General features: G+C 46.4%; 1 protein-coding gene across 1 annotated transcript in view; it reads left to right on the top strand.

The window, feature by feature from the left end:
• Positions 1–27,167, top strand: part of CLTRN (collectrin, amino acid transport regulator) — a 56,048-nt gene that overhangs the window by 10,145 nt on the left and 18,736 nt on the right. The window contains exons 3-4 of the mRNA XM_029603228.1: positions 3,184–3,269; positions 26,978–27,091. Coding sequence (XP_029459088.1) covers positions 3,184–3,269; positions 26,978–27,091 — 200 coding nt within the window. The remainder of the gene's footprint in view (positions 1–3,183; positions 3,270–26,977; positions 27,092–27,167) is intronic.

The following is a 27,167-nucleotide window of genomic DNA, read 5'->3' as shown; positions in this document are numbered from 1 at the left end:
ACAGGAACGAAAATTAGCAGGTAAGAAGTAATTTTCTTATATTACAAAGGTTGCATCTTACAAACTTAAGTTAGTACGTCCACTAAAAGCCCGTTACCTCCTGCTTATTTCTGAAACAGTGCTACAAGTCTTGCGTCTAAGTGATGGACTATTGTGGGGCATTATAGACTGGGCTCCCGGATAGGTTGATGCATGCACTGTAGTTGGCACAGAATGCAGCCGCTAGAGTCCTAACTTGGTTACCTAAAAGGGCACATGTGAGCCCAGTTGTGAGGAAATTACAGTGGCCTCCTGTTAAATGGAGAGTAAAACTGTTCACGACTGCCCTCCCTTGTGTTTTACGAGACTCCATGGATTTGTATATTTCTGGGGGATCGCTGAGGTTGGAGAATTCTTACTTGTTGCTGTTCCTCCAGTAAGAAAGTATAGATGGGTGCAAACTAGCACTAGAGGTTTTTCTTCGATTGCCGTCATTGAATGGAACAAGCTTCCGGTTGAGCCTTGACAGCAAAAGGAGTTAAAGATGTTCAGAAAGGCTTTGGAGGCAGTGTTTTTCAAAGAAGTTTTTGGGTGAGGCAGAACTCAGTTTTGTATTTGTCCTTATACCTGCTAACCCCGACTGTTCATGTTTAATGTCTATGCATAGTTTTAATCCTTGTTTTTTCTGTTTGTGTTTTAATTTCATTATATTATGTTAATTTATGATTGTTCTATTGTAATCGGTGCTGAACAGATTTTTGGAAGAGGCGGAATATAAGCAATTTTAAATAAAATAAATACATTTGTAGAAGGGTATGTTATGTTTGTAAGGGTGTGTGCATGGGGGGGGGGGGGGAGAGGGTCGTGCATGCCTGGGGTTAGCAGGTTTGGGAGTGCAGGAGGTGTGTTTGAGAGGTATGGGGTATGTACATATGTAGGCAAGTACAGATGTGGTTCATGTTTGTGTTTGGATAGGTAGGGAACTGTGGGTGGGGATTGTATAGGAGGTTGTGTGTGTGTAGGGAGTTGTAGGGTGTGCATTTTTGGGGATAGAGCTGTCTATGTGTAGGTAGAAGGTGTGATTGAGAGGATTCGTGGATGGGTGTGTGTTTGGTTGTTGTGTATGTGGAGAGGTGATGATTTGTGTGCATGATTGGGGTGTTTGGGGTATGAGGATGTGCATGGTGAAAGTAGGTAGGTGTGGAGGAACAGATGTGTTTGGTTGTGTATGTGTACAAGTGGGTAGGAGCTATATGTGGAGGGTTGCGTGCGTGTGGGGGCTGTGGAGTGTGTGCTTTCTGGAGCTAGGGCTACATGGGTATAGGTGGGGGCTGTGAAATGGTGGGGAGGTGTAGTTGGGGAAGGTGGATAAATTAAGATGGGGGGGGAGGGGAGTTTGGAAGGTATCTTTTGGCACCCTCCTTCACCAGCTGCTGCAGTTATTGTTCCCTTGCTCTGTCTGCCTGTGTTTGTCAGGGCCAAAGTGCTGGAAAGGTGAGGTGGGGTGAGGTGTTTCAGCATCCTAACAGCTTTTAACAGTTTCCCATTGAGAACAATGGGGACTTTGTCCCGACGAAAACAATGAAATTTTTTTTCCCATAGAAAGAAATGGGAATTTTTTTTGTTCTCTGACAATACTGAACCAGGGTTTCTGGTTTCTGAAATTGTCTGCTATATTCACATTTTCTTCCTGCATGCCAGATTTGGTGAATTGACATCGCTTTTTTCAGAGAGTTATTGTGCCAACAGACAGACATTGATTCCTTTTATGTAATTCTTTCCAACATTCCGTTTGTTGGAAAGCAGAAAGAGAACATCTAAAATCTGCCGCTCATTGTGACTACTGACAATAGCGAATAACACGGAACAAATGAAAACCCTTGATAAGAAAAGAAAGTCTGTTTGTGTCCTGAAGGTGGCTGCTCAGGATCTGAAGATATTACTAAATAGGTCATAGGAAGGGCTGGTGTGGCCTATTAAGCAGCACGGGTGGCTGCCTAGGGCAGCATTCTGCAAGGGATGGCAAAGAACCACCACTGCTGCTCCTCCTTCCTCCCTTGTGGGACTGTGAGGGCGCACTAGCTCACAGTCTCCACGCCGAAGGAGAGGGTGTGGCTCCTGAGTGACATGTGGTCTGCCACAGCTGGCGATAGGGGAGGTGAATACGTAGGATGACTTGCAGGGGAAGCAGAGGTCCAGGGCAGGGTAGGATGGAAGTGGTGGAACTCAGGAGGGAGAGGGTGTGCTAAATCTCTTGCACCTGCCCTGGTCAGAGGTTAATAAAATGGTCCTGGGTTTTAGTTTCAGGACCATACCATAGCGATTGCTTTTTGTTAGCGCACTCTACCTAGGCCTGCCCGACTTTTACACAAGTCCTTTGATAATGTTGGCAGTTACGTGATGTATTTAGCAATTTAGCATTTAACCTTCTATCCCAGCTCTTGCTACTGAAACTAGAAATGAGGAATGCGATAAATGAGCAGCTGATGTTTATATACGATCTTTTGGGATTTTTTTCGGTTTGCATATTTGGCTTTATATACTGCATGCCTTTGGGTTGAATAGGCGGGTAATAAGAAATTCTAAATAAATAAATAACATTACTGATAATGTTGTGATTCGTTACCCAAAACCCCGAGTGAAAGGGATATTTTCCACTGAGGGTCCTATTCTCTGACACATTCTCTTAAGCTTCATGCTGCCATTCATTTTTTTTTTTTAATTATGGTTTAATTTACATGGACTCGATTGTTAAGGGAGGCCCTCGTGGTCCCAGGCATTAAAGGGGAGCTCAGTACTGCTGGCCCTCTTTTTTTTTTCCTCCTTCCAGCCTTCCCTGTCCATTTCCATCATGAGCTTTATCTGGCAACCTGACTTCTTGGGACAAAGGAAGAGGCCAAGGAGGTGCCAGGGTGGTGCCACAGTAGTCGAGCCCCTTCCTAATTCAGTTACGCTAATTGTGCCAGCCGTTGTCCCTTATAATCCTGCCCTTTTCTGCTTTTGGTTTGTTTTTTTTTTTTTGCTGAGTCATGATTGAGTATACAACGAACACCCCTTCACATCACTTGCTGACAAGACACAGGTAGGATATTGGGAGATTTGGGTGAACCTCTTACACTAAATGAATTGAACAATCGCCTCTTTAGATATGGGAGTGCAACTGAGAGACAGTCTGTTCATGCGTCCTTTACCCTTTCATTACAGTATACCTGGAACTCAGATGAAGAATATTTGTTTCAGTCCATGGTAGCCTTCGCCATGAGGAACAATGAAATCCAAAGTGAATACCAGTAAGTACATCTTGAACTACAGAGGCTATAATTTCATGGGTAGGCAACTCCTGGTCCTAGAGCGCCGCACGCTGGTGGGGTTTTCAAGAATATCCCCACCGAATATCAAATGAGATACGTTTGCCTGCCCTGCCTCCACAACTTGCAAATGTATATACTCCGTGAGAATATCCTGAAAACCCAGCTGACTTGTGGCCCTCGAGGACTGGATTTGCCTACCCCTGCTATATTCAGTTCACCTTTCCTCGGGGACTGACGTAGCACCTCCTCATATCTTTGCACTGTACGTACATGGACAGTTGCGCATCTTTTGGGCACATATTAAACCGGTGTGATATGCATATTATACAGGAACATCTGTATATAAAAACTAAAAATAAATAAATAAATATATGCAATGGAACAATCCTCTGGTTTTCAGTCTCTGGGTAATGATGGGACAACACTTTGTCCATTCGATGGGAATATTTCCTGCAAATCTGATTGTGTGGGAGGAATGCTTGACTAGATCTTTTGTAATAGCAATAACATTTGGAGAACACATACTGTTTGTAAAAAGAACTTTCATTCAATGAAGGAAAACAGCAAAAGAGAAGCAGGTGCTCTACTCCTCCAGGCAGACTCAAAATCAGGCAGGCAACCGGTTCTAAATGCTGAGCAGTTGTTTTTTTATTGGCTGGATAGCTTATAACACTGTCTGACCTGCGGTGAACAGTCCTCAGCGCCTTAACTCATCTTCATGTCTCTGTGTTTTGTTGGCTGAGATCATCTTCATCTGTGTTTCGTTGGCTGAGATCAGTGTCGAGGCTCAGGGTTGACCTTGCTTCAGTCCAGTTGTCATCAGAAATCTCTCGCATGCCAGTGTTCCCATAATGCCTCACATTTTTGTACATGGCTTTAACTGGAATTATTGTGCATTGTGCACATCTGGGAAAATCTTTCACTCTTTGTAAATGAGCAATGCACAAACCTTTCGAAGTGCCAGAAGGCCATTTCATCAGATACAGGAGTTTGAAGGCTTGTACTAAATATATATATAAAACAACATTCCTATAATTTGTGAACCTGGATCTAATTATCATGGTTCAGTTTTATAATAGATTATGTGAAAAATACACTCGGGTAACCACATTCAAATTTCTCAGGACACAAAGGCTTAATGTTCTTTCATCTCTTAAGGACCATCATAACACCGAAGTGGTTACTTACGGGCCGATACAATAAAAACCGCGGGAGAGCCAGCGCCCCGAGGCGAGCGCCCGCTCTCCTGGGCGCACGATTGAGTATTTAAATGAGGGCCTGCGGTAAAAAGCGCTAGGGACACTTTAGACTCCTATAACCTGGGGGGGGGGGGAGCACATGTGAATTAAAGGAGAATACAGGCAATATTATAATCAAAAAAAAAAAGGCGACTTTATAATAACCGTACTATATTTATTGGACTAATTTACCCGCTGCTTAATTGCAGCGATAATTTTTTTGCTCTGATAAAGCTCTTGAGCTGATCGGGTTGGAAAAATACATAATTATTTCCACGCACTGCCGGTCATCCGCAAATTTGATCACCTCACTCATTGTACCCCTTTCCAGATCATTTACAAATATATTAAAAAGCACTGGTCCAAGTACAGATCCCTGAGGCACTCCACTGTTTACTTTTTTCCACTGTGAAAACAGACCATTTAATCCTACTCTCTGACTTTTAGCCAGCTTGCAATCCACAAAAGCACAGTCTCCTATCCCATTATTTTTTAGTTTTCTTAGAAGCCTCTCATGTGGGAGTTTGACGAATGCCTTCTGAGAATCCAAATAGACCACATCTACCAGTTCACCTTTGTCCACATGTTTATTTACCCTTTTAAAAAAAATGTACGATTTGTGAGGCAAGACTTCCTTGGGTAAATCCATGCTGGCTGTGTCCCATTAAACCATGCCTACCTAAACGTTCTGTGATTTTATTCTTTATAACTGTTTCCACGATTTTTTCCTGGCACTGAAGTCAGGCTCACTGGTCTATAGTTTCTCGGATCACTCCTCGGATCACTGGCCACTTTCCAGTCTTCAGGTACAATGGATGATTTTAATAGTAGGTTACAAATTAATTGAAATAGTTCTGAAATTGCATTTTTTAGTTTTTTTTAGAACCCTGGGGTGTATGGTATCCGGTCTAGGTGATTTAATACTCTTCAGTTTGTCAATCAGGCCTACCACATCTTCTAGGTTCACCGTGCTTTGGTTCAGGCCATCTGAATCATTACCCATGAAAACCTTCTCCGGAACAGGTATCTCCCCAACATCCTCTTTAGTAAACACCGAAGCAAAAAATCATTTCATCTTTCCGCGATGGCCTTATCTTCTCTAAGTGCCCCTTTAACCCCTCGATCATCTAACGGTCCAACTGACTCCCTCACAAGGTTTCTGCTTCGGATATATTTTTAAAAGTTTTTATTGTGAGTCTTTGCCTCTACGGCCAACTTCTTTTCAAATTCTTTCTTAGCCTGTCTTATTAATGTCTTACATTTAACTTGCCAACGCTTATGCATTATCCTATTTTCTTCTGTTGGATCCTTCTTCCAATTTCTGACTATCTATTTATTGCAAAACACTCAGAACTCCTGGTTTTTGCCTGTCCTCTGACTAGCTATTCAATACAGACACCGAAACCCCAATAGTTTTACTTCTCCTCAGTACTTTTAAGTTTTAAACATTTCCCCAAGCAGTACTTTACTTACTGATTCTTTTCAGCCACCAGCAAGATGATCTCCTCTCAGTGCTCATTCATGCTTCAGGTCAAGCTTTATCTAAAGTGTTTTCAAACAACTCTAGTGTACCAATGATTACATATGACCGGTTAAGCAGAGGGAAAGTTATAACTAACTAAGTAACCGCTTCGGTGTTATGATGGTCCTTAAGAGATGAAAGAACATTAAGCCTTTGTGTCCTGAGAAATTTGAATTTGGTTACCCGAGTGTATTTTTCACATAATTGATTTGGTTTGTTACACTTTGTGGAATTTGGACTATTTTTTTGGATTATCAGTTTTATAATAGACCAGCACTGGATAAGTGAAAATATATTAGTCATAAATAAATGTAAATGTAAAGGAGCGAGTACCTGGATACTGGATGGGCACCTGGAAAGAAGCATAGGGCCCCCGAGGAGCGGGTACCCAAGTTAATAGAACCCCGGAGGGTGGAGAGAGCTTCCAGCAGCAGCAGGAAGCGGCAGAGCAGCTTAGACCGGACGAATCCAATCCTTGCTAACTCAAAGTCAGTCAGCAAATGAGCAGCCTAAATACCCGGATGATGTGACATCACTCGAGGGGACACCCCCAAGGTTCGCGCCAATGCAGGAATAAAGACATGGGTGACACGTGCGTGCGCCCGTACCCTAGGAGGACCTCAGGTGAATCATGGCGGAATGCCTTGCCATAGCCGTTCCGGGGACGCTGGGGAGTGCGGCAAATAGACGCGGCGGTCGCCATCTCCCAAGGCTGGTGGAGAAAGCATATAATGAGGTGAGGCATGTGGGACGAAGCCGTCTGAGTCCGACGGACGCAACACTTACCACTATATGGAAACCCTTTCTCAGCCCAGATCTAGCTGATACTTCTTCCTTTCCAGGTTCTGTTCTACCAATGCAATCCCCGCCACACTCCCCTTCCTCCTTTGCCCTCATCAGCTGCTGTTGCTTCCTCCTCCTGCCCCAATCTGCCAATACAACCGCATCCTCCCGCTCCGGCTCCGATCTGCAGCAGCAGCAGCTAATAGTTTTGCATTATGTTGGCAGACGCAGGCAATTTTGCAATTTTTTTTCTTGATTTATCATGCTTGCAATAAAATCAGATAACTAAAATCTGCAACTCCTGGGCTTCCATCTTAACTGAAGTTTTTTCCCCTCTCACTGCCACCGGCGACAGAAGAACTAAAGCCAAGGCCCCACATTTGGCTTTCTCCTCTGGCCACCTCACTTCTTTCCGCCATCACTAACACCACGTTAACCTTTGTTGACCTGCTGTTACAGTGGAGACACAGAACATAGCTTCCTTCCAGAACCGAGCACAAATTGGACTTTGACTTCATCTTTTCTTGTAAGTGTTCTCATTGGCATCATTTCAAGTCAAGCTTTGCCGCTCATTATCATGGAAGAGCCATCTCTTCAGAATTAGAACATAAGAACATATGATATAAAGTTTGCCATACTGGGTCAGACCAAGGGTCCATCAAGCCCAGTATCCTGTTTCCAACAGTGGCCAAGCCAGGTCTCAAGTACCTGGGAGGATCCCAAGGAATAGACAGATTCCAAGCTGCTTATCCCAAGAATAAGCACTGGATTTCTACAACTTTCCCATAATAATTGTTAATGGAATTTTCTTCCATGAACTTGTCCAAACCTTTTTAAAATGCAGCTATACTAATAGCTTTCACCACATCCTCTGGCAACGAATTCCAGAGCTTAATTATGTGTTGAGTAAAAAAAATGTTTTCTTATTAGTTTTAAATATATTACCCAGTAACTTCATTGTGTTCCCCCTGGTCTTTGTACTTTTTGAAAGAGTAAACAACTGATTAACATTTACTCATTCCATTCCACTCATTATTTTATAGACCTCTATCATATCTCCCCTCAGCTGTCTCTTTGTTATGCTCAGACTTGTGAACCCTTGGGCCGACGGGAGGGTGGTATACCTTGGATGAAGATCTGTAGTTTTTCCTGTTGGGTGGCGAGGCAGGAACAGAAGATGTGACCAGCTGACCCTCGACACTGGAGACAGAGGCGACTGTGAAGGCGGACAAAGAGTCGTGACGTCAAGGAACGGAGGTGTGTCTTCACCACTGGAAGTCTGCGGTTCCCCCAGGAGGAACCCGTAGGGACCCGGACCGCTGGGACTTAGGTGGACCTTTGAGAGGTCAAGGAACAGACGTATGGTGCAAGGGCTGACTGGAGCTTCACCCCTGGAAGCCCGCGGTCCCCCCGGGAGGAGCCCATAGGGACCCGGGCCGCTGGGACTTAGGTGGGCCCTTGGAGACGATGGTCAGGAAGAAGTCCAAGGTCAAGAGCCAGAGGGTCGCCACTTACCAGTCCGAGGTCACACACTGAGGGATCACCACTTGCCAGTCCGAAGTCACACACCAGAGAATCACCACTTACCAGTCTGAAGTCAATACCAGGAATCACCGCTAGCCGATCCAAAGTCAGGAACCAGGAATACCAAGGCGAAGCAGGAACAAGGAATCAAGACACTGGAACTCACCGAAGCAAGCAGACCTGACGAACAACGAAGTTGCCAAGTCAAGGAATGGTCAGAGGAAGTCTCCTTTTATACTTCCTCTGGCCCTGTGGATAGGAATCAGCTGTGAGCGATTAAAGGGACGAGGTCCCTTTAAATCTGGTGAAGAGGCGCGGCCTCGCGCCTAAGATGGCGGTGGCCATCTTGGGTCCCGGACCGCGGAGGAAAGCAGCAGCTGTCGCGAGGGAGGAGCAGGAACGGCTCCAGACCCGGCGGCTAGTCCGGAGGCCCGCGCCGACGTGCAGGGGCACCGGGCCCGAACGCAGGGCAGTCTGCCCCGACGCTGCCGCCGGTGGCCCGGTCAAACAGGCAAGGTAGGGGGCCATGCCCACGGACGGCCGTGGGCGTGGAACACAACAGTACCCCCCTCTTTGGGGCGCCTTCCCAGAGGCCTGGGTTTAGCCGGATGGTCTCTGTGAAATTGCTCAAGCAAGCCCCGGTCCAGGATGTTGGCCAACGGCTCCCAGGTGTTTTCTTCAGGGCCGAACCCCTCCCATGCTAGCAGGTACTCCCATTTCTTCCCATGCTTTCTTATGTCCAAGACCTCGCGGACTTGATATGTAAGGTCATCCTCGGAGGCAATAGGTTGGGGAGTTGGAGGCGTGCTGGAGGGCCATTACAACACCAAGGGCTTCAAGAGGGACACATGGAACGTGTTATGTATCTTGAGGGAAGGTGGCAGACGAAGCTGATACGAAACAGCACCAATCTGACGAATGATAGGAAAAGGTCCAATGAAACGTGGGGCCAGTCGCGTTGATGGCAGTTTCAGGAAGATGAACTGAGTACTTAGCCATACCTTTTGGCCTGGCCTGAACGGAGGATAAGGCCTTCTTCGCTGATCTGCGTACCTTTTAGCGGCTTGACTGGCTTGGACCAGTGCATGTCATGTGGAGGTTCACATGTTAGACGGTTACACACAGGCGGTGTAACTCGTCTGCCGAGAGTTGGGCTACCGGGGACGTAACTGAGATGGGAACTGGCAGCCGCGGCCGTGGCTGCTTCCCATATACTATCTGAAACAGCGAGGACCCGGTAGCCATGGAGAGTTGGGAATTAAGCGCGAACTCTGCCCAGGGCAGCAGGCTGGCCCAATCATCCTGTTTTTCATTGACGTAGAGTCGGAGGAATTGTTTCAGCGTCTGGTTTGTCCTCTCCGCAAGACCATTAGACTGGGGATGGTATGCCGACGTATAGTCTAAGGTAACGTCAAACTTTTGGCAGAGGGCTCTCCAAAACTTGGCAGTAAATTGAGGCCCTCTATCGGAAAGGATGCTTCTAGGTAGGCCATGCAGCCGAAAGATGTGCTGAACGAACAGCTGGGCCAGCTGGGGAGCAGATGGCAACCCTGGGAGTGGCACGAAGTGCGCCATTTTACTAAAGCGGTCGACGACCACCCATATTACCGTGTTGCCACTGGATAGTGGCAGGTCAACCACAAAATCGGTTGCCACATGGGTCCATGGTTCAGAAGGCGTAGGTAATGGCTGCAGTAAACTTGGGGTCGAACCGGAGATCCTCTTGTGGCGAGCACAGGTCTGACAGGACTCCACGTAAGCCCAGACATCTCTGTTAACTTTTCGCCACCAGTAGTACCGGCGCAGGGTCTGTAACGTGCGGGACTGTCCTGGGTGACCGGAACAGCAGGAATCGTGAGCCCAGGCCAGAACCTGTTTCCGCAAGTGCGGCAGAACTAGAGATTTCCCGGGAGGGATGGTCATGGTAGCAGACAGGAGGATCCGAGATGGCTGTGGTTCATCGGAACCCTCCGTAGATTCAAATACCCGTGAAAGTGCGTTGGCCTTGATATTCTTTCCTGCTGGTCTGTAACGAAGAACAAAGTTAAACCGGGTAAAAAACAGAGCCGAACGCACCTGCCGTGGGTTGAGCCGCTGCGCTCTGTGCAGGTATTCGAGATTCTTATGGTCTGTGTAGACCGTGAATTGGTGCTATGCCCCCTCTAGCCACAGGCGCCATTCTTCAAGGGCAACTTTGATCGCTAAGAGCTCCTTGTCGCCTATGGCGTAGATTCGCTCCACCGGGGAGAACTGGTGAGAGAGGAAGGCACACGGGTGTAGTTTCTGGCTTTCAGAAGTCTGGCTCAGAACGGCGCCTACGCCTTCTGAGGAGGCGTCTACTTCAATGATGAACGGCCGCTGCGGGTCCGGGTGCCAAAGGCACGGTTGTTGCAGGAATGCCTCCTTGAGGCGATGAAAGGCAGTCTCCGCTCCCGGAGGCCACTTCTTGGGATCTGCGCCCTTCCGAGTCAGGGCGGTCATTGGGGACACTATGGACGCATAGTGTGGGATGAATGACTGGTAATAATTTGCGAAACCGAAGAATTGCTGGAGTGCCTTTAATCTGGACGGCTGGGGCCATTCGCGAATGGCTTTCAACTTCTGGGGGTCCATACGGAACCCTTCACTGGATATAATGTATCCGAGGAAGGGAAAGGGACTCCTTCTCAAAGAGGCACTTTTCCAGTTTCGCGTATAACTGATGTTCTCGGAGGCGTTGCAGTACCTGGATGACGTGCTGACGGTGAGCGGCCAGGGTGTCTGAGAATATCAGGATGTCGTCTAAGTATACGACCATGCTTTGATACAGGAGGTCACGGTGTATCTCATTCATGGTGTTCTGGAACACCGCGGGAGCATTACAGAGCCTGAATGGGATCACTAGATATTCATAGTGGCCGTCTCGGGTATTGAAGGCCGTCTTCCATTCATCACCTTGTTTGATATGGATCAAGTTGTAGGCCCCTCGGCGATCCAGCTTAGTGAAGATCTTCGCACCTTGCAACCGGTCGAAGAGCTCGGAGATGAGGGGCAATGGATAATGGTCCTTGACTGTTATAGCGTTCAAGCCTCGATAATCAATGCAGGGGCGAAGGCTTCCGTCCTTCTTAGTGACAAAGAAGAACCCAGCCTCTGCTGGGGACTTTGATTTTCGTATAAACCCTCTCTCCAAGTTTTCCTCAATGTACTATTTCATGGCCAGCTTCTCGGCCGGCGAGAGAGCATAGGTGCGTCCTCGGGGAGGCTCAGTACCTGGGAGGAGATTGATAGCACAATCAATTGATCGATGAGGTGGAAGTATCTCGGCCCGTTGTTTCGAAAAAACATCCGCGTATGAGGCGTAAGGAGCTGGCAGGCCTGGAAGGCTGGTGGAGGCGATAGGGCAGGAAGCTGGAGTCACAGATTGGAGGCAATTGCTGTGGCAATTCGACCCCCAGCGAGACAGCTGTAAGGTCTTCCAGACAAACTGAGGCTCGTGCTCCTGGAGCCAGGGAAGACCTAGGACGACCGGATGAATGGAATACTCCAGAATGTAGAATGGCTTCTGCTCTTGGTGGAGGACCCCAGCCCTCAGCTGGACGGGAATCATGGTGTGTGTCACCTGTTCTGGAAGGGGCTTCCCTTGGATCGAAGAGATGACCATGGGAACAGGGAGATGAACTTGTGGAATCTTTAAGTGTTCCACCAGGCCTTTCATTATAAAATTGGCGCCGGAGTCCACTAGGGCTAGCATGTGGAACTTCCCATCCGCTGAGGTTAACGCCACTGGCAGCATTAATAGAGGTGTGGGTGAAGTGCGGCCCAGGAAGAGACCTCCTTCAGGTCCTAGGCCCGGGAGTTTTCCGGTCGTGCTGGGCAGGCGGCTATTCGATGGCCTGCTGCACCGCAATAAAAGCAAAGTCTTTCCTTCGTGCGCCGCCGACGCTCTTGAGGAGATACTCTTCCATGACCCAACTCCATGGGCTCCTCGGCGGGTGCCCGAAGGACTTCAGATGTACTCTTGGAAGGAGGTGAGGGCCCTCTCACTGCCTTAACTACCGGAGGGTGAAACCTCATCCGACGATCCACTCAATTGGCCAATTCTATCATGCCATTGAGGTCGTCTGGGAGTTCCTTCGCCGCTAGCTCATTCTGAAGATGCGAGGCTAGCCCTTCCAAGAAGATTCCGTGCAGGCAATCTTCTCTCCAATTCAGCTCTGCGGCCAGGGTGCGGAATTCCGTTGCGTACTCGGCCACTGTCCGAGTACCCTGTCGCAATCAGAGCAATTCTGAGACCGCAGTGGGTTTGCGGATGGGTTCATCAAAAATCTGCCGGAAAGCAGACAGAAACTGACTCAAGTTTTCGAAGACAGGGTCCCTTCTCTCCCACAGATGAGAGGCCCAGATCAAAGGCTTCCCATCGAGCAGGGACATAATATAGCTGGTTTTGACCAGGTCGCTGGGAAACTGCACAGGCAGCAAGGAAAAACGGACCTGGCACTGGCTGAGGAATCCTCGACACAACTTCGCATCTCCGGCGTATCGAGAGGGCGCCGGGAGATGAGTGGGAGTTACTTGCCCCAGGTCGCCCCTGGAAGCCTGGACAGTGTGTGGCTGAGTAGGGCGGCCTCCTTGAGCCCCAGGCGGGGACAGCAGCTTAGGGTTCATGGGCTCTAATGCCTCGAGGTGTTGGGTCAGACCCTGTACTGCAGAGACCAGGGCATCGAGGGTAAGTTGCTGATCCTTCAGGTGCTGGGCCATTCCGGAAATGGCCTGGTGGGCAGATACCTCCGCCGGGTCCATGGACTTGGCAATCTGTTATGCTCAGGCTTGTGAAGCCTTGGGCTGATGGGAGGGTGGTATACCTTGGAGGAAGATCCGTAGTCAAGTGGCGAGGCAGGAACAGAAGATGTGACCAGCTGACCCGCGGCACTGTAGACAGGCGCGACTGTGAAGGCAGACGAAGAGTCATGACGTCGAGGAACAGAGGTGTGTCTTCACCACTGGAAGTCCACGGTCCCCCCAGGAGGAGCCTGTAGGGATCCGGGCCGCTGGGACTTAGGTGGGCCCTTGGAGACGATGGTCAGGAAGAGGTCCAAGGTCAAGAGCCAGAGGGTCGCCGCTTACCAGTCCGAGGTCTCACGCCGAGGGATCACCACTTGCCAGTCCAAAGTCAATACCAGGAATCACCGCTAGCCGATCCGAAGTCAGGAACCAGGAATACCAAGGCGAAGCAGGAACAAGGAATCAAGACACTGGAACTCACCGAAGCAAGCAGACCTGACGAACAACAAAGTTGCCAAGTCAAGGAATGGTCAGAGGAAGTCTCCTTTTATACTTCCTCTGGCCCTGTGGATAGGAATCAGCTGTGAGCGATTAAAGGGACGAGGTCTCTTTAAATCTGGTGAAGAGGCGCGGCCTCGCGCCTAAGATGGCGGCGGCCATCTTGGGTCCCGGACCGTGGAGGAAAGCAGCAGCTGCTGCGAGGGAGGAGCAGGAATGGCTCCAGACCCGGCGGCTAGCCTGGAGGCCCGCGCCGACGCACGGGGGCACCGGGCCCGAACGCAGGGCAGTCTGCCCCGACGCTGCTGCCAGCGGCCCGGTCAAGCAGACAAGGTAGGGGGCCGTGCCCACGGACGGCAGCGGGCGCGGAACACAACACTCTTCTCCAAGCTGAAGAGTCCTAACCTCTTTAGCCTTTCTTCATAGGGGAATTGTTCCATCCTCTTTATTATCTTGGTTGCCGTTCTCTGTACCTTTTCTATTTCTGCTGTATCTTTCTTGAGATGTGATGACTAGAACTGAACACAAAACTCAAGATGAAGTTGCACCATGGAACGATACAGAGGCATTATGATATTCTCTTTTATTCTCCATTCCTTTCCTAACAATCCCTAGCATTCTATTTGTTTCTTGGCTGCTGCAGCACACTGAGCAGAATATTTCAACACATTTTCAAAGATGATACCTAGATCCTTTTCCTGAGTGGTGACTCCTAATGTGGAACCTTGCATTTTGTGGCTATAATTGGGGTTACTCTTCCCTTAGTACATCACTTTGCACTTGTCCACATTAAATTTCATTTGCCATTTTTTGCCCAGTGTCCCAACTTTGCAATGTCCTCTTGCAATATCTCATAATCCTCTTGTTATTTGACAACTTTGAACAATTTTGTGCCATTGACAAATGACCCAAAACAAGACAAGCCCTCTGGAAATATAAGGGCAATTTGCAAGTTTATTGCATCTAGCCTGATTTATCTGATAACTGCAGAGGTTTTACAGCACCAATAATTATAATTCAGGACAGCGTGTGCCCACACTGCAGATGCCGCCATCTGCTGTTCTCTTTATCTCAGAAGGAATCTGAAAAGTGGTAAAAACTGAGTAACAGAAGACGTTGGACATTTAACAAAGCACAAACCTCAAGGATGAATCCCACCAGTTAATATTACGGTCCAGTTTTAAGGACTGGGCAAATTGCAAGTACTGCGAACCAAAGTTATGGCCCGTGTGGAAAAAAACCCAAAACCCTTGCAGTTTTAAAATTATGCAGTAAATTATATTGAATAGTTATTTTTGTAATTTTGAAAGCCATTTACTAGAGTAAAATTAGCCTGGTTAAAAAAGTCACCCTGCTCAGTGCAATTGAAAGTTGTGCGGGCTTCCACAGCAGAGGAAAAAGATGTATTCCCAGGGGAAGGGGGCTGGCAGGAGGTGTCTAGATCAAGCAGTAAAACAGCATGCCTACATGCCACCACCACCTCATACACACACACACACACACACCACACACACACACACACACACACACACATACACATACACACACACACACACACACACACACTCATTCCATAGCCCTTTCCCCCTCCCCACCCCCGTTCAATTCATGACCCAGCAAGCCTCATTCATCCCAGTGTCACCCTACCTGGCCTGTGAAGAGTGGTTCTCTGATGATCCCATGGCAGCATTTTACATACAGAGGCAAAAATGAGAACAAAAATTGGCTTCCATGAATAAAGCATCCCAATTTGACTGATACATTTTACCCTTGCCCCAAAATATTTTAAAGATTGATTTTCTGGGTTTAGTTGTCTTAGCCACGCCTCTTCTGTTCAAACTATTTCAAGCAAAAAAAATATTTTTATGATGAATAGCATATGTGAAAAGTTCTGCTGGGAAAGGCCTTCCATTTCAGTAAGAAGGAGACAATGACTCCTTAGTGAAGAGAGAGAGCGAGCAGCAGGCATGGTAGAGAATAAATAACTGTTGGCACTTAGAACTCACGTTTCATCTGAACAGGCTGGTACGATACAGTATCTCAGAAAGATACTTCCCAGTTTCCGGCGTGGAGTTCTGAATATGGAAAAGGTGATTACTAAACAATTTTCCACCTATCTGGAAGACACTGATGCTTTGGATCCAGCACAAAGCAGGTTTAGGAAGGCCTGTAGTGCAGAGACCTTGATGGTCTCCTTGATGGAGGATGTTCTTCCTGGTTTACATAGGGGAGAAAATGCACTTTCAATATTATTAGACCTTTCGAGTGCACTTGATCTGGTTGGATCATAAAATATTGTTACAGAGATGTGAAATGTTGGGGCTGAGACATCTGGTGTTTACTTGGCTTAAATGTTTTTTTTTTTTACAAGGGAGAAAACAGATAGTGATGTTTCAGGGAACAACATCAAGCTTAAAAGAGGTGAACTGTGGGGTTCCCCAGGGTTTCTCCATTTCTCCACTGCCGTTTAACATCTTTATGTGCCAGATTGGGAGTACTGCGTGGGAAGCAAGCTTTACAGTACACATTTATGCTGATGATATCCAGATCTTGGTACCGTTGGGACAAGATCTAGAGGAATCTTTCCTCCTTATAAATCATTGCTTACCTAAAGTAGCTGAATGGGTAAGGGACAAGTAATTTGATCCTAAATACCAATAAGATGAAGGTCTTATGGTTGGGGGTAGGAAAAATCGAGAAGGTTTTAAATTACAGGGGCTGGAATTGGAACCAAAATAGAAGGTTAAGACATTGGGTATTGCGTTAGACTCACATTTGAAGTTAGACAGCCACATCTCTCAAATAATTTGAAATATCTATTTGAAGGTAAAATTGGTGTGACAACTTTGATTGTATCTGAATTTGAGTTTGCTGAAATCGGTGGCTTATGCCCTGGTACTATCTCACATCAGTTATTGTAATGCATTGTTTATGGGTCTCCCATGAAAATGGATACAAAGGCTTCAGGTAATTCAGAATGCTATGGCCCGTGCAGTCACTGGTAATGCAAGAACAACTTCAGCTGCCCCGTTACTATTAGGCCTACATTGGCTCCCGGTGAGGGAACGCTGTATGTTTAAGGTACTGTTGATGACATTTCAGATTTTGCAGTGTCCACCACATTTGAGAGGAAAATTAAGATGGCATGAAACAGGGAGGAATCTGAGGTCCGTGAATAGACATATTTATTACAACTTCCAGAGGTAGAAAGGTTTTGACAGCAATGGATAGCAGATAGATCATTCTCATTTATGGTCCCGGGCATGTGGAATAGACTACCATGAGATCTTAGGAAAGCGAAAGAAACTTTGAGTTTTCAAAAGAAAATAAAAACATGGCTTATGTCATTGACTTGATGAGTGATTAGCATTGGGAAGAGACACTGTCAGCTAATTTTAGTCTGCTGGATGAATTGTTTTGATATACAGTTTTAATGTATTCAATTGTTTATGATAAATTTGAATTTTTGTTGTAAATCACTTTGGCCTGGATTTATCAAAATGCTGTGATAACTTTTTTGCACTTTGCGGTAAGTACCACAATTGTTGCAATTCCTACCTACCACAGGGAGAGAGAGAGAGAGAGGCACTAGCTATAAGGCCCTTATACTACCTGGGTAACATCAAGCTAGATTGAGAGAACATAGCACAAATCTCATCTTTGGGTGAGTTTCCTCACTCCGAAGGTCATCAAATCTTCACAAGAGTGCACTTTTCTGTTCGTACGTTGCACTCTGCATGTCAAAGTGGCCCCTAACCCCTACACTAATACCTAAACCTCACCTCGAGTAGCTAGGTGGGCCTCATATAGAGGTATAAATACCTACCTAGAATGAGGGCCTTATAGCTAGTCTGTCTGTCTCTCTCTCTCCCTCCCTCCCTCTCCTTAAAATGCTATTTGTGAAAACATCGCAAAGTGTGATAAAGCCATATTGCACAGTTTAACACAAATGAAAAAGGTGTAGTTAAAGCGGCCAGAAATCCCACCCCAAACTCCTCCCCTTTTCCTAATTTGCATCGCACCATGCGTTATGGTGTTTTCGCATGCGTTAAAGGCATTTTTGCATGTGTTAAAGGTGCTTTCTGCAGGCGAAAATGCCTTAACACATGCGAAAACGCCATATAGCACTTTGATAAATGACCCCCTTTGAGAGATGTAATTAGGAAAGCGATTAAGAAGTATTTTTCAAATAAATAAATAGATATGCAGACTTTCACATTGTAAAACATCCTCCAGAGGGATGAGAGGAGAAGAAACACTATCTTAGTACTTGATTGTTACGGGGTAAATTCAGACACACAGTGGTACTGTAACTTGGGTACAGTGGTACTGTAACTTGGACAAATTAGTCAGAAAGTCAGTGATAGACAGAGGCTGCAGCAGATATAGAAATGTCCTTAACATTTTCCTGTCTGCTGTTTCAGCTGTGTAAAGGCCTTGTGCTTAATGGTGCAACCAGGCACTATGTAGTAACAGCAGAAAATCCATTGAAATGTGCTTTTAATAAAAAGGATGGTGTGTGATAGTTGAACGTTCCATAGGACTTAGTCAGCTGTCAATCCAGCCATGGCCGGCCCCCACCTTCAGGTGTCATGCAACAGCTTTCTGTTTCCCTGCAGTGCTGAAAGGACAGAGCCAGAGAGAAACAGGAAGCAGTTTCATGACACATGAAACTGGAGCTGGCTATAGCTGGCCATAGCTGTGCTTAATTCACAGTCAAGGCCTGAAGATCTTTCAGCTGGTCATTTATAGCAGACTAGCCGTTAAGCCCGTAACAACGGGCTCGGTCCGTTTCCTTCCCACTCCCTCCCCCTCATTCTCCCTCCTCCTTCACTCTCTCACCCCCTCCCTCCTCCTTCACTCTCTCACCTCCCTTCCCCTCTCTCACACCTCCCTCCCCCTCTCTCACCTTCCCTCTCTCTCACCTTCCCTCCCTCTCTCTCTCTCACCTCCCTCTCTCTCTCTCACCTTCCCTCTCACCACCTTCTCCTCCCGCTCCTGCCGGCAGATCTCGGGGGGGGGGGGGGGGTGTCACTCCCGCGATCGCGCGCGGCGCTGCTTCTCCTGCCACTCCTGCCGGCAGATCTCGGGGGAGGGGTGTCACTCGCGCGCGGCGGCGCTGCTTCTCCTGCCGGCAGATCTCGGAGGGGGGTGTCACTCGCCTCTGCTCCTCCTCCCGCTCCTGCTTCGCGGCCGCCGCCGCTCCTGCGGCCCCACCGCCATGTTTTTTGTTTCGGGCACGCACGGCTCTGACCAACGTGCTGGCCCGCACATGCGCGGTAGAGCTGCTCTCTACTGCGCATTTGCGGGCCGTCGGTCAGAGCCCATTTATAAGGTAGATTGTATCTGTTATTACTAGGAAGCATCCAGCTGCACAGTAATAACTTTGAAAAATCTTTTATAAATTACTGAGGTGGCTGAAAGGGGAATTTCATTACAATAGGGTAGATTTTCAAAGAGTGACTGAGCAGCAAAATTAATTTTAACTGGTTAACTTTACCTGGACACTTAGCCGCAGGTAGCCAGCTAAAGCTGCAGCTGAATATCTAGTTAAATCTAACTAAACAAAACTTGATTGTTCAAATTTAAGGCAGCCATTTGTGTGGCCATATTAAGGTAGAAAAATTTAGCTGATCAGCACTGAATAAAAATATGTACTAACTAGTTAAATTTGAAGACTTCACACCTTAACCTGGCCTCTTTTTTGGGTCCGACTAAATCTGTGCACACAGTGGCTTTATGCAGAGATTTTAGCTGGATGAAATGAGAATTTTGAACTGGTTAGAGTGACACAGTTAAACGTTGACTTTAAATAGCATAAATCTTTTGTAAATCAACCCCAGTGTGCTCTTTAATTAAAAGACTTGAGATAGAGATAATTAAAACTAGAACCCGAAGCATTTTGATTCCAGCTCTTGTGCTATAAATTATTAATAGGTGCTGTGACTGATTTCTCTTACGGTATGAGATGCCATATTCCATTGTTTTGACTTGTGCTCTAGCATTAATTTATCTGATTGATTTATTTATTTAAATAAAATGTTATCCCCCAAACACAAGACTCCCTCACACTTACAGAATTGAAATATCCATTGCCTTCTCTTGGCACAAGCACTCAGGATATGGGGAACGCAATGCAACCAGCTGTGAGCTGCTTGGCTGCTTCTTCATACTGAGTAATCTTTGGGGTGAATTTTCAAAATGGTTCAGGTGTAAATAATTTTCAAAGCTGCTCACATATGTGCATATATCCATCTTCAGGCACATATATACACAGCATGGGTGGGTTCTGGGCGGATCCAACACTTACGCATGTAATTTGCTATTTTATAAGAGACATACACCTGTACTTTTGCCAACTTACACAATTTTACACTTGCTAATTATCTGGTGAAAACGATATTTTTATTTATTTATAATTTTTATATACCGACATTCTTACATTAAAATGCAAATCATACCGGTTTACATAAAACAGAAAAAGCAGGAAAAAATATTTCCATAGTCAAATACAGAGAACATTTATAATAAAATTGTTAACAAAGGCATAAGGTAGGAACTTGAAAAAAAGCTTACTTAACAGAAAACGTAAAAGAAAAAATATTAAATGAAGCACAAAGAGTTGCACGAAGGGGTGCACAAAGGGGAGAGCCCCTTTGTCACGCCCCTTCGGCGCGTGACGCACGGCGCCTGATGGTGAGGCGCTTTTCAACCGCCGCCGGAGCCCACAGGGACGTCGGGGGAGGGGCGTGGTCACACATCACAGTCACCCATTTCCCCTCACCTCCTGATGATAGTTCCGTTTCTTTTTTATTATTTAAGATGGTGTTCACTTCTTGCGGGGGCCCAGGATGGAGGGTGGCCTCCCCGCTCGCTGGCGCCTGATGGTGAGGCGCTTTTCAACCGCCACCGGAGCTCACAGTGACGACGGGGGAGGGGCGTGGTCACACATCGCAGTCACCCATTTCCCCTTACCTCCTGATGATAGTTCCGTTTCTTTTTTATTATTTAAGATGGTGTTCACTTCATGTAAACATGATTATTGTGTAGCACTGGCTGAGTTGGAGGTCTGGATGAACTGGGGGACTAATTGGTAAACTGGTTAATTTCCTTGTCACGCGCATGTTTTAAAATTGGCTGTAAGTCCTACTTTACTTTTATGCATTTGTCAGCCCACACCCGGGGACGCGGCCATTTTATAACATACGCACGTATATGCACGCATGTTATAAAATAGCCTGGCCACAGGCACACGTGTGCTCAAGTTTAAGTGGGTGCGCGCCTGTGTGCGCAAATGCCGATTGTACCGTGTAAGTGGGGGGATTTTAAAAGAGACGCACGCCAACACGGTTGCCCATTTTACCAATTGGTTCCCAGTTCGCCCAGTTAAGGGATAGGACTTCCAACCCCCCCTGGTTTAATAGCCTCCCTTCCCCCTGTTAGCTCCAAACTTTAAAACCCTGCAGAACTGCCTAGACTTTTTTGTTTTATAACTTACACGTCATCCATAGCAGAAGGAAAGTTGCACGGCAGGGGACCCTGGCGTGTGCCAGTGTGCGTATTTATGCATCTATTTTAGGTTAAAATCCTGGAATGTCCATTCCATGCCCAGACCATGCCCGTTCGCCACCCCTTTTTTAAAAAACTTCTCATTTGTTACGCACTTACGGGCCGATGCAGTAAAATCGCGGGAGAGCGGGCAAGCGCCCGCTCTCCTGTGCGCATGATTCAGTATTTTAATTTATTTAAATTAGGCCCGGTGGTAAAAAGAGGCGCTAGGGACACTAGCGCGTCCCTAGCGCCTCTTTTTTGATGGAAGCGGCGGCTGTCAGCGGGTTTGACAGCCGACGCTCAATTTTGCCGGCGTCGGTTTTCGAGCCTGCTGACAGCCACGGGTTCGGAAACCGGATGCCGGCAAAATTGAGCGTCCGATTTTCGACCCGCCAGCCGTGGGCCCATTTTAAATTTTTTATTTTTTTATTTTTTACTTTTTTAAACTTTCGGGACCTCCGACTTAATATCGCCATGAGATTAAGTCGGAAGGTGCACAGAAAGGCAGTTTTTACTGCTTTTCTGTGCACTTTCCCAGTGCCCAGAGAAATTAGCGCCTACCTTTGGGTAGGCGCTAATTTCTGAAAGTAAAATGTGCGGCTTGGCTGCACATTTTGCTTTCTGAATCGTGCGGGAATACCTAATAGGGCCATCAACATGCATTTGCATGTTGCGGGCGCTTTTAGGTTCGGGGGGGTTGGACGCGCGTTTTGGATGCGCTATTACCCCTTACTGAATAAGGGGTAAAGCTGGCGCGTCCAAAACGTGCGTCCAAATGCCGGCTAACAGTGCTCCATCGGAGCGCACTGTACTGTATCAGCCTGTTATTCAGGCAGCTTTCAAATCCGCTCAGCGCATGCTGGCCTAGCATATTCGTGCATCCCCTAATTGATTCGTGCATCAGGCTTTTAAAATTCACCTTAAAATACATGCATGGATAGTTTTAAAATAGGTAAGGAAAACAGACGTATTGAATGCATCGATATATGCACCATATGCACCTAGGTGTAAGCATACATACGCACAAGCTCCGGATAAAAATACTCATATTTTATAATACGCATTCACATGATATGTGTGGGTTATCAAATACTGCAGTCGATCTACATGCGGCCAATGAACCTGTTTCACTCTACAGACAGGTTGTTAACATCCTACTAGGAACTTTATATCACAACGACTGTAAATACATGTCCCAATCCTTTAAAAAAAGGTGACTACATATTTTTCCTTAATGCACAAATGGAACAAAGCATTTCGTAACTGTGAAGTTGTGGGCATGTCCGGTATCAACCATTTCTGTAAAATTGCTTTCTTCGCTAATGAATGTACCTATCTGTACCACAAACAAAAAAAATCTAGTACAAAAGAGCACCTTACTCAAGTTGTCAAACAATACGATTTCTGCAACTAAAGGCAGTCGAGTCCCGGTGATTGAGAGAACTAAAGCCATCACTTTTCGCCAAAAGTCTTGGATCTTGAGGCTCATCCAAAACTGTTGACCAAGAGTTCCTGTTACTCTCCCACACAATTCACACATAAGGTTGACGCAGACAGATGCATATCCTTGGCCTGAGTCTGAAGGATATAAAAACGCAATGAGAATTTATACTGAGTTTCTCTCAAGTCCATATTGCTAGTGAGTTGTTTAATTCTTTTAAAACCACCAACATAAGTTTTAGCAGGTAAATCAATGGTCAGTTCATCCCACCAGTAGTTCCTTTAGAACAAATATCCCATTGGTTTGCAAATTTATTTTTTTTTTCAAAAAGCTGTAAACCCCCGAAATAGTGTGGTCTAACAAGAACTGTCGATTCTCATGCTTTAACTCCTCTTTACTTAAGGAGCCAGCCTAGCGTCTCGCCCGTAAATAAGCAAAAAAAAAAAAAAAATCACACTGCTCCAGATGCAGCTCCCAAAAACTGACAGCAACCAAATTTAAATACTAAACTATGCAAGGGTCTTCTAGCGGAAAGAGTCAAAAGCCAAGAAGAAAAAAGATCCGGTTTTCATCTGATGTTGAGAAACGGTTTAAAGAGCTACTTCCTTAACAAGAGATGGGAAATCTGTGCCAGAGATGGGGGAAAAAACCCCCAAACCTCTTCTGCCAGCAGCAGCAGCAACAAGGTTGGGGGATGGAATGGTTTGGAAGCCAGAGCTCGGGCAGGATGAGGGACTAGTGAAGAGGTGAAAGAGGCATAGAGAGAGGGTAATATCCGAGTGTTACTTATCAATAAAAAGTGTAATAACCAAATACCTCACTATACATCCCTGGCTTGCATGTTGCTCGCTTCCATACTTGCATGGCTACAATACCTTTTTATTGGACTGGCGATGCATTACTTAGCATATCTGCATCTTGAAATCAGGGCCCGTAATAATCAGTCGGCCTGACAATGGAGCAGTGTCACAGGCATGTTCCGTTTTCATGGGGTTTTTTTTGCTTGAATCAGAAGCTGTTTTCATTTTGTCAAGAAGACTGTACCTCTCTTAGAACTCTTTAAAATTAAAATTGGGAAGGAAAAAAAAAACCGTCTTTCACGCTCATGTGGCGCAGAGGTCTTGTAGCCAGGGGCATTTCTATAATGAGGCAGGGAGAGGCGGCCGCTTCAGGAGACAAAATTTTGGAGCGGCAAAAGGTGCCCTCCAAAACGCTCAGTGACCGCCTCCCCCTGCCTCCCGATAACATAATTTAGCTAAACGTCGGCGGAGTTCCAACCCCTGCCAGTGAACGAAATAGAAGACCCTGCGCGTATCCGGTAGCCATCCCTCCAGTCACTGCACAGCCTACGGTGGCGCTACACTATGAGAAATTGTGTAAGCGCTTCCCCTTTCCTTCCTGCAGCAACAGCCAGTGCCCTCCAGTCCCCTTCGTCAGACTTCTGCCCGCGGTGCGCAAATAAATGCCACAGGCACCTCTCCTTCATCCTGTGGTGTGCAAATAAGGGGCCCCCAGGATCTCTCCTCCCTCCCACAGTGCGCAAATAAAGGCCACCGGCACCTCTCCTCCTCTCCTCCCTCCAGCGGCACACGAAAAAAGGCCCATTAAGGCCATCAGTATCTCCCCTCCTGCCCACCGCGAAACAAAAGGAAGGCCCCGCGAGGCCATCGATTCTTCCTCTCCTGCCGCGGTGAATAAAGAGAGGCTCAGCAGAGCTGTTGACACCTCCTGCTGCTGTCCAGAGTGCGTAAGGAAAGGCCCAGCAGGTGTCATTTGAAGCAGAGGCTACAGCCTGAGAGGGCCAGTGAGTGAAAGGCAGCTTGTGCTGCATGGCCAGGGAAGCTCATATGATGCTGGCAGTGAATTGAGGCATGAGGCTTCCTAATTTTGGCCACTGTCCTCAGCCTCAGATGGAGGACAGCCCTGCTGAGGAAGCAGGTGATAAAACGTTTGGAGGGAGGGTGGTGCTGATGGTGGCAGTAGGACAATATGTCAGTCAGATCAGTTGATTAAGGAAATAATGGGAGAGCCTGGATTTAGGGAGCCTGGATTTAGGGAGGGGCCAGGAACGTGGCGACAAATTGCAGCGCCTGCAATCCCACTCACCACACCCAATATGAAGGTATTTGGAGGTGAGGGAGTCAGTAAAGCTGTCAGCAGCACAGAGCAGCAACAGTAGATAGTAGTTTAGGCCTTATTAGGTAGGGATAGGCCTGGGTTGCGTGCTGAAAAAATGTAGGTATTAATCCAGGCACCTGATAATAGGGAAGGATCTGGATAATTGTTTAAGGTTGGAGAAGCATGGACTACTGAAGGTCATGGCAAAGGGCTACTTGCACAAAGCCACTGTTGCAGGATCATCTCTTTCTCCTACCCTCTTTAATATTTACATGCTCCCACTATGCCAACTACTTTCCAATCTAAAATTAACCTATTACCTATTTGCTGATGATATCCAAATTCTTCTCCCAATCACAGACTCCTTGCAAAAAACTTGGTCTTACTGGAGTAGCTGTATGCAATCGATCAATAATCTCCTGCCTAGCCTCAACCTGATCCTTAATACAAACAAGACCGAGTTACTCATCATCTCACCGGATGATAACCAAGTTCTCCTCAACTCTCCAAGCGCTTCTCAATTCGCTAAAACAGCTATCAACCTCTCCCCTTCCGTCAGAGATTTAGGGGTTCAGCTCGACAATAAATTCAATTTGAAATCTTTTGTCCATAACACCACCAAAGAATGCTTCTTTAAATTACAAGTTCTCAAAATACTTAAACCTCTCCTGCATTTCCGAGACTTCCGTCTAGGGCTTCAATCTATCATCCTTTCTAAATTAGACTACTGCAATTCCCTCTTGCTAGGTCTCCCTGCAATAACTATCAAACCCCTGCAGATGGTCCAAAATGCCGCTGCCAGGATACTCACTAACTCAAACAAAAGAGACCATATCTCTCCCATCTTTCAGTCATTTCACTGGCTACCCGTCAAATTTAGAATATCCTTCAAAGTCTTCATGATGATCCACAAGGACATCCGCAACATCGCCCCTCTCAAACTCAGTATTCAACTCCGCCACACACTTCAGACAGACCAATCAGGAGAGCGTACAAAGGCTCCCTGTATGCCCCACCGGCCAAATCCTCGCTAAGAAAACGAGCATTTTCAACAGCAGGACCTACTCTATGGAACTCTCTTCCACCAGATTTACGGCAAGAACCTAGTCACCAAACCTTCAAAAAAAATCTAAAGACGTGGCTCTTCATGCAAGCCTTCCCGGAAACTCAAACTCACTCCGACGCTTCTCGAAGGACATGGACGAAGGACATGGACACGAGGATAAATTCTTCACACTCCACTCTCGACACAGTCCCTGAGGCCCTTCGGGGAGCCCCCCTTTTTCCTTCGGGGAGCCCCCCTTTTTCCTCTGGGCTGAAGTCTTTTACAATATTACGGCAATAACATCTCATAGTTACCTCGCCTTCAGTTTATAAAGTTTCCATTTGTTCCTTGTATTCTCCCAATGTTCCCATTGTTCTGATACCCTAATATTTTATATAACAGCAGGTTTATTTATGTACAAATTGTTCCGATGTTCTAACGTTTTATGTTCTATGTAATCGCCACTTGTGACAGTTCTGTTACACTGTAAACCGGTATGATCTGTATACTTTACAGGAATGTCAGTATATAAGAATTCAAAATAAATAAATAAATAAATAATACAAGTTATTTACCATGGCTCCCATTATTTCTCAAGGGGCCTCTTGACTAATACACATCACACCTTTTATAAATAGACCCTTTTGTGTGGAGTTCTGCACTCTTCTCCTTCTGAAAAGGAGAAGAGTGCAGTATTCCCTTCCACTGGAGATCCAATTCACCAACTTCATTGACCAAGTACTGAAGAACCCTTGCCTCAATGCATAGGCTCAGTGGCAAACACTGGCTACGTATAGTTTTTGAAATATGGATTTGTAAGGCTCTGTTAGTAAAGCTGCTTGTATTTCCAAATTAAGCATGCCTTGGTTCTTCTGGCAGGAGAGGGGGAGAGCAATTCAGCTTGCAGCATATACAAATGTTAAGTAGGAGTAGCAGAAGGAGGAGAGGGTTAAAGCCATGTCACTGGTGAGGGCTGGTGATATGGTTTGCCCATGTTATGTACTGCAATGTCTTTTTTGTTGGTCCAATAATAGATATCAGAAACCTGCAAAGGCTCCAGTTTTCACGTGCCTGAAACTGCGACTATCAAGGATCTAGGACTTGTATTTTGGATCTGCTGATAGTGCAGCCCCTTAAACTGTCTGCTGGTGCATTGCATTGGAGAGTCCCTGATGAGCTCTCATCCCTTTTCTGAATCTGCAGGGCCTCTGACGTGATCATCTGCAACGTCACCAAGCGGGTCTCGTTTTTCTTTGCAGTCAGAAATAACACGGACAATTCCACTGTTTCCAGAAGTGACATCGCATCAGCGATAAGGTAACATTCCTCTTACTGCACAGTACAATATTTTAAAATTATATATTCATTTCAAATTTCATACAGCCAGACTGGC

This window comes from Rhinatrema bivittatum, chromosome 5 (assembly GCF_901001135.1).
Source record: "Rhinatrema bivittatum chromosome 5, aRhiBiv1.1, whole genome shotgun sequence".
NCBI lineage: Eukaryota > Metazoa > Chordata > Amphibia > Gymnophiona > Rhinatrematidae > Rhinatrema > Rhinatrema bivittatum.
Note: the sequence above shows the minus strand (reverse complement) of the source record. Positions and strands in the feature narration are given on the sequence as shown.